The sequence below is a fragment of the Drosophila santomea genome, unplaced genomic scaffold, assembly GCF_016746245.2.
Source record: "Drosophila santomea strain STO CAGO 1482 unplaced genomic scaffold, Prin_Dsan_1.1 Segkk69_quiver_pilon_scaf, whole genome shotgun sequence".
NCBI classification, from domain to species: domain Eukaryota; kingdom Metazoa; phylum Arthropoda; class Insecta; order Diptera; family Drosophilidae; genus Drosophila; species Drosophila santomea.
In genome coordinates this window covers 155,791-164,189 of record NW_025319001.1, presented here as the reverse complement: position 1 = coordinate 164,189, position 8,399 = coordinate 155,791, and the positions used below count along the sequence as shown (strand labels likewise).

Sequence of the window (8,399 nt, the reverse complement as noted above, 5' to 3'; positions counted from 1 at the left end):
GGTATAAAAATGAAAAATATCAAAATTTTCAAAAGTGGGGGGGCAGCTTGGGCGGTTGTGGCGTTATTGGGCGGGCACATGGAGTCTGTATACTTAATCTACTTTCTAGCTTTTGTAGTTCCTGAGATCTCGACATTTATACAGACAGACGGACGGACAGGACGGACAGACGGACATGGCCATATCGACTCGGCTATTGATCCTGATCAAGAATATATATACTTTATATGCTCGGAAACGCTTCCTTCTGCCTGTTACATACTTTTCAACGAATCTAGTATACTAGTTTACTCTAGAGTAAAGGGTATAATTATCAAAATTAAAACCATAAATAATACTCAAGCCACTCATCCAATGCAATACCTCAATAAAATATAAAATATATAAACAATTTTGCGCAAACATTCATCAAGTCCTAAACATGAAACAATAAGAATTTCGCCGGAGAAAGTACTTTCGCCGTGGGAGAAAACAACATGTAAGTGATATCATAAAACAAAACTCAGGCCTGACCTACGACATTTTATTCAATGGTACAGTCGAGGATCGAAATATTGTGTACACCGAGCCTCTCTCGTGTATAAGTACAGTCGAAGGTAGCATCATAGTGCCAACTTAAAAACAGCATGGTACAGTGTAGGCCCAGAATATAATCCTACTTACAATTATTAGTTAATGAATAATACAAATTCTTTTTTTTTATTATTGCATCATATTACATTTATATTATATTAATACTTCCAATAGGTATAGGATGTTGTTGAACATATTTCCTTTTCAGCCACTGTATTTTCACTCATATTTATATATAACGACTATTACAATGAATAAATAACTTTGGAATAATTTCTTGTGCATTAATAAAAATATATGATAAAACAAGAGAGAACGCTATAGTCGAGTTCCCGACTATCTGATACCCGTTACTCAGCTAGTGTAAGTCGAAGGACAGTTTTTGGCGGTTTGTGGGCGTTAGAGTGGGCGTGGCCAAAAGTTTTTTGGCAAATAGATAGAAATTTACAAGACTAATACAAAAATGAAAAAATATCAAAACATTTTTTAAAATTGTGGGCGTGGCAGCTTTGGGCGGTTTGTGGGCGAAGGAGAGTCTTCAACACTGACAGTTTTTGGTGGTTTGTGGGCGTTAGAGTGGGCGTGGCAGACAGTTTTTTGGCAAATCGATAGAAATTTACAAGACCAATACAAAATGAAAAATATCAAAACATTTTTCAAAAGTGTGGGCGTAGCAGCTTTGGGCGGTTTGTGGGCGTTAGAGTGGGCGTGGCCAAAAGTTTTTTGGCAAATAGATAGAAATTTACAAGACTAATACAAAAATGAAAAAATATCAAAACATTTTTCAAAAATGTGGGCGTAGCAGCTTTGGCGGTTTGTGGGCGTTAGAGTGGGCGTGGCAACCTGAATCGACAAACTTGCGCTGCGTCTATGTCCCTAAAGTCTGTAACTTAATCTCACTTTCTAGCTTTGTAGTTCCTGAATTCGAGTTATAGACAGACAGACGACGAAGACGGACATGGCAGATCGACTCGGTACTGATCCTGATCAGATATATATATTTATATGCTCGAAGCTTTTCTGTTCATACTTTTCAACGATCTAATATTTTATCTAGAAGGTAAAATAATATATAATAATGATAATATAATAATCGCAATAATAATATTAAAAGAACAAAATAAGATTAGAATGTACTAATAAGTTCTTGGAGTTACTTTTTTTGTTTTTTTTTTCTATTAATATTTTTCTATTTTACATGTCATCTAATTAGGATCTTGGTTAAAAATTGAGTTAAGTGGGAACAACAAATGAACGGTTTTGTTTAATTAGATTTAATGAATAATGATTCGGTCCTACGTCATCAGATACATCCAGCTCGGGAATAGTAGCGCACCATGGTTTCATCTTGTCAGAGGAGAACACAGAACTGTATTTACGTCCTGTAATCTGTATTCCGGGATATCTCCGACGACGTAGCGATCATTTCTCAGGACCTTGACAACTTGATAGGGTCCTCGGTATCGTGGTTCTAACTTGCGTGATTCTTCCGTTGCAGCCGGCTCATTTTCAATGACTACGAGGTTACCTATGGAATAAATAGAAGGGTTAGAATGTTTAAAGTCGAATCTGTGCTTCCATTTTGCTCGTTCGCATGCGATGTTAGCGACAGCTTGCGTTCGGTTGTCGATAACAGAGTCCTTCTTCGTATCATGTTCCAGATCTGCTTGTATAGCTGCCGTTAAATGGTTTTGCACAACGTCAACAGCATTAAAGTTAAAAACGAGATCAATCGGACTAAACCCCGACGTATCATTCTTTTGTGAATTGCCACTCCATTGAAGATTATGTAAAGATAGGGTTCTCACTCATAGTCCGTACATAATTAAGGATTGTTTGATTCACACGCTCTATTTGTCCATTTGCTCAAGGTGTTTGTACGGCGTTTTTGATGTGCTGGATCTGGTTGTTCTTACAATAATCTTCAAACTGCTTTGAAGTAAACGCTGTTCCACGGTCGGATATAATAACGCTAGGCAAAACGAAATAACTTGATATTTCACTAAGGATGTTTAGTACGGGTGCGGTTTTCGTACTTTTTACTGCTTTACGGTTAGGGGCTTGCTGAACGGATCAGATATAGCCAGAATATGGGTTAATCCTCGTTTGCTGCGAATGAAGGGTCCCAGATGGTCTATGTGAAGTTTTCGAAATGGTATTGGATCGGAGTCGTTGTAGTGCATACATCCTTCGGGTTTTCCACCTTTCGACTTGTAGTACCAGCATTCAATGCATGATGATATGTAGTGCTTTACATATTTTCGCATTTTTGGGAACCAGAATCTTTGTTTAATCCGTGCAATAGTTTTGTCGAATCCAAAATGCCCTACATCATCGTGACTTGTCCGTACTGTACGCCACCTAACTGCCCTTGGAACAACGAAAGCCTTTCCATTTTCGACTTTGCATACAGACGGTGATTTCAATGACGTATCAGCTTGAAGTTGCTTTGACTGATCCTTATGTCGTTGACCCTTTAAGACGGCGATAATCTCAGCAAGCGTTTGGTCCTGTAGTTGCATAGTCAAAAGCCAGTCGTCAATGTCAGTTATTAAAGTGCGTACTATTTTATCTAGAGGTATCTGAGAGCTTTAGTCCGGAGCACGACTCAAGGCGTCAACGTGAGCCATTTTGCTACCATCTCGGTGAATGAATTCACAATCGTAGTCCAAGATCTTGATCCACCAACGAGCTACCTGAGGTATTAATTCTGTACTCACCTTAACTTTGGCAATAGCAGAACTATCAGTAATAAGATGAAACGGTTTACGTAACGAAACGGTAAGCGTCTCTACTACGGCCAATGTCTCGAGTTTGTAGCTGTGGTACTGACTTTTAGCTGTCGGCTAAAATAACAAACAGGTCGCCAATCCTTTTGATCATGTGACTGTAGCAGCACTCCTGCCAGACCCACAGCACAAGCGTCGGTGTGGACCTCGTGATTCTCTGTAAAATCGTATAAAACCAGTACTGGTACAGAGCACAATTTTCCGATGAGTTCATGGAAAGCTTCTTGTTGAACATTCGTCCAATTAAATGTTTCTTGTTCAGTTTTCCGTAAAAGTAGAGTTAGGGGCCTAGAGAGTAACGGGTATAAAAACCTAACCCAATAGAAACAATCTATGATAAAAATTTTATTTTAAATAGTTTAATCATTTTCGCAACGATAATATACAATTCTGTTGTTTCCGATGAGTTCATGGAAAGCTTCTTGTTGAACATTCGTCCAATTAAATGTTTCTTTTTCAGTTTTCCGTAAAAGTAGAGTTAGGGGCCTAGAGATTAAGGAGTAGTTTTCCACAAACTTTCGAAAGAATCCAGTGAGACCTAAAAATCGTCTGACCTCTTTGGCATTTGTCGGAACTTTAAAATTTTACTAACTTTATTGTAGCCTGGGGTGGTTCCGTTTTTATTTACGATGTGTCCAGGGAACGTTATCTCCGATTGAAGAAACTTGCATTTGTCATAGCGAAGTGTTAAGCCACTCTCCTTAAGGATTTTAAGAAACTTTTCGAGCCGTTGAATATTTTTGGCAAATCGATAGAAAGTTACAAGACTAATACAAAAATTAAAAAATTTCAAAACATTTTTCAAAAGTGTGGGCGTGGCAGCTTTGGGCGGTTTGTGGGCGTTAGATTGGGCATGGCAACATTTTTTTGGCAGATCGATAGAAATTCATAAGACTAAAACAAAACTGAAAAAATATCAAAACATTTTCCAAAATTGTGGGCATGGCAGTTTTGGGCGGTTTGTGGGCGTAAAAGTGGGCGTGGCAGCATGAATCAACAAACTTGCGCTGCGTCTATGTCTCTGGAGTCTGCGTGCTTAATCTCAACTTTCTAGCTTTTGTAGTTCTCGACGTTCATACGGACAGACGGACATGGCCATATCGACTCGGCTATTGATTCTTATCAAGAATATATATACTTTATATGGTCGAAAACGCTTCGTTCTGCCCGTTACATACTTGTCAACGAATCTAGTATACCCTTTTACTCTACGAGTAACGGGTATAAAAACCTAACCCAATAGAAACAATCTATGATAAAAATTTTATTTTAAATAGTTTAATCATTTTCACCACGATAATATACAACCAAAGACATTAGAATAATTATAATGTCTTTGATACAACTGTTGTTTCCGATGAGTTCATGGAAAGCTTCTTGTTGAACATTCGTCCAATTAAATGTTTCTTTTTCAGTTTTCCGTAAAAGTAGAGTTAGGGGCCTAGAGATTAAGGAGTAGTTTTCCACAAACTTTCGAAAGAATCCATTAAAACCTAAAAATCTTCTGATTTCTTTGGCATTTGTCGGAACTTTAAAATTTTACTAACTTTATTGTCGCCCGGGGTAGTTCCGTTTTTATTTACGATGTGTCCAGGGAACGTTATCTCCGACTGAAGAAAGTTACATTTGTCATAGCGTGGTGTTAAGCCACTCTCCTTAAGGATTTTGAGAAACTTTTCGAGCCGTTGAATACCTTCATTAAATGTTTTACTCGGGATTATCACATCGTCCAAATATGCGAGGACTTCGCCTGGCTCCATGCGTTTGACTATTTTATTCATTACGGCTTGAAAGACGGCTGGAGCATTGACAAGACCAAATGGCATTCGGTTATACACGTAGTGGACATCAGAAGTAACGAATGCTGTGTACGGTTTCGATGATTCGTTTACCTCGATTTGATGATACCCCATGCGTAAATCCAATTGCGTGAAATATGCATGGCCTGCTAATTGGGCGAACTGTTCTTCCAAGTTGGGCATAGGAAATGGAATTTTTTGAGTCATACTATTAAGACGACGGTAGTCGACGCATAGCCGATGCTCTCCATTACTTTTGTTGGCGATGACGATTCCCGAGGCATTTGGCGAGTTTGAGGGACGAATAATATCGCGTTCATGCAGTTCGGAGATAATATTGGCGACGATAGGCCTAAGGGCGAACAGGGTACGATACGGCTTTGCATAACATGGAATGTTTGACGTTAAATTCATTTCTATTTTTGTTAAGAACATTTACCGAGTTCGCTTGTTTTATCCGCGAGTTTTCCGATATGACGCGTTCTATGATTTTATTATCAACCGATGAACTGCCTTGTGAAGTTTAAATTTTTTTTATATTTTCGACAATACATTCTTTTCTCTAAATTATGAATTGTCTGTCCTCGCGACACAGAATATCTCTTCCCAAAAGTACATTTTCGCTAAGCAAATTGTCTTCCACCACCAGCGTTTCAGTTTCGTACACAATTCCATCAATTGATATTTTTGCAAGAAGTTTCTGAGTGCAAAAAAATTTTCCGCCACCAAAGCCGTTTAATATGACAGCACAACGTTGTGATACGCCTACATCATCACCAAATGATTGCCGAATAAGCGTACTTGTACTTCCAGGATCCTCGTGGTGTAGTGGATAGCGCAACTACCTGCTAACCACGGTGTCGTGGGTTTAAACCCTTCCTCTCTGAAATTATTTTCTAACTTTTAGAAAGTATTCTTCCACATAATAATCTCTAAACGGACACGAATTGGACAATGGCACGTTAGAACTCTAAGAGAACCATCTAGGTTAGCACAGTTCGAGGCGGAGATGGAAAAACTCCACATTGCAATAGCTGGAATCAGCGAGATGAGGTGGGCTGGCAGTGGGGAAACAACAACATCAGATAGCAATCTAGTCCTACACAGTGGCAACAGTGACGGCAGCAGATATGGAGTGGGAATTTTTGTGTCCAAGCGCATAAAGAAGGCACTGGTTTCCTGGGAACCCATTTCTGATAGAATCATGACCGCCAGGTTCAATGCTATGCCCCGACGGAAGACGCAAACGACGACACCAAGGACGACTTCTATACTGCCCTTACAGCAACCCTCAACAAGCTACCGCAAGGTGACATTAACATCCTCATGGGTGACTTCAATGCAAAAATTGGCCCCAACAACACCGGACTAAGATCTGTCATGGGCCAGCATGGAACTGGGACTCGCAACGATAACGGAGAGAGATTAGTGGAACTCTGCCGGCTATTCCAACTGGTCATCGGCGCCACAATATTCCCACACAAAGATGTCCACAAGTACTCCTGGACATCTCCAAGTGCTATTACGCGCAACCAGATCGACCACATATGCATTAGCAGGAAATGGAGACACTTGCTACTGGACGTACGGAACAAAAGGGGAGCAGCCATAGACAGTGACCATGAGTTGGTCATTGGAGAACTTTCAATAAAGCTCAACCGCAACCACTCAAGGAACACTGGCAACAGTCAACACCGGCGAGCGCCCCCTCTGAACCTGCACCTCCTTAGCGACTCTACTCTGAAGACGAGAATGACGTCCACGCTGCGAGAACAGCTGATCCCCCTAGAAGACCACCCATGGGAGCACACCTGCAGGCAACTAAGGACCACGGCGGAGGAAATACTCGGCCTGCAACAACGCGGAAGATCGGACTGGATATCTGAAGGGACCTGGGACCTGATTAGAAGGAGGAACCACCTGAAGCCTCTGGCGAACCAGCTCACACAGTACCGGGAGGAGTATCACGGACTATGCAGAGCGGTGAAAAGGTCGGCCAGAAAGGACAAAAGAGCACAGCAGGATAGACTTGCGGCAGACGCAGAACGAGCAGCCGGCGAGAACAACATGCGCTCGCTATACCAGCAGATTGCACGTTTCACAGGAACCCATCACAAACAGAACAAACCAGTCAGAGATCTAGAAGGTAACCTCCTATCCAATGATGACGCACAAATCCGAAGATGGCGCCAACACTTCATGGGAATTAGCCACACCACAACACCAAACGTGGCCATAGACTACAGGAGTGTTTTGCCGCCAAGTGGGAGTAGCAGGATACCCTCTGCACCCCCGAATGTAAGAGAAATCGTGAATGCAATAAAGAAGCTGAAGCACAACAGGGCAGCTGGCGAAGACAACATACCAGCCGAATTGCTTCAAGTTGACACCCAACTGATGGCTGAAATATTGCATCCACATTTCTTACGCATATGGGAAGGCGAGACGGTGCCAGCCTCCTGAAAAAGCGGAATCATTGTGAAGCTTCCCAAAAAAGGCGACCTTAGTGACTGCAACAACTGGAGAGGGAAACACTGCTCAACACCAGCTACAAGATCTTAGCTACACTTCTGAACGAACGCATCCAGGAAAAAATTGAGCCATCAATCCGAGTCGAACAGGCAGGCTTCAGACCACACAGGAGTTGCGTAGACCACGCAAATACACTACGCATAATAACCGAGTAAGCTGTGGAATAGAGAGCCCCGCTTTACGTCGACTTCAAGAAGGCGTTCGACTCAGTTGAAAGAGCAGCAATATGGCGAGCACTTGCAAGAAAATGAGTACCTGCGAACCTCATCGATCATCATCAAATCGATGTTTGACGATGCCAACTTGGCGGTACTGCACAACGGAAAAACAAGTGCACCTTTCCAGACAAACACCGGAATTCGGCAAGGATGCCCGCTGTCACCACTCCTCTTCAACATCGTAGTAGACGAGTTAATGAGCGAAGTATGCTCTTCCAAGCGCGGAATTACGTGAAACCTCACCAGACACCTTGAGGACTTGGACTACGCAGGCGACATCTGTCTCATATCGCACAGACTCGACGACATACAGAGGAAAAGTGACGACCTCGTCTGGATAACCAGCAGCGTAGTGCTCGAGATAAACCGAGCGAAAACAAAAGCTATGCGCTTCAACCACTCCAGCCAAGGAAACATCAACATAAATGGGAACCCAATCGGGTTCATTACCAGTTTCCCATACCTTGGCACCATCATATCCAACAGTG

At 41.7% G+C, this 8,399-nt stretch overlaps 1 protein-coding gene across 1 annotated transcript; it reads left to right on the top strand.

Moving 5' to 3' along the window:
* The first annotated feature begins 6,170 nt into the window (after positions 1–6,170).
* LOC122756603 lies at positions 6,171–7,624 on the top strand. Its single transcript, XM_044006693.1, has 2 exons — positions 6,171–6,491; positions 6,698–7,624. Exons 1-2 carry the CDS (start codon positions 6,171–6,173, stop codon positions 7,622–7,624), a joined length of 1,248 nt encoding a protein of 415 aa, XP_043862628.1.
* The last annotated feature ends 775 nt before the right edge of the window (positions 7,625–8,399 follow it).

Coding starts and splice junctions, on each gene's coding strand:
- LOC122756603 (XM_044006693.1), top strand. CDS start 6,171: ATGGAAAAACTCCACATTGCAATAGCTGGAATCAGCGAGATGAGGTGG. Junction 6,492..6,697: donor TGACATTAACATCCTCATGG/GTGACTTCAATG, acceptor ACGCGCAACCAG/ATCGACCACATATGCATTAG.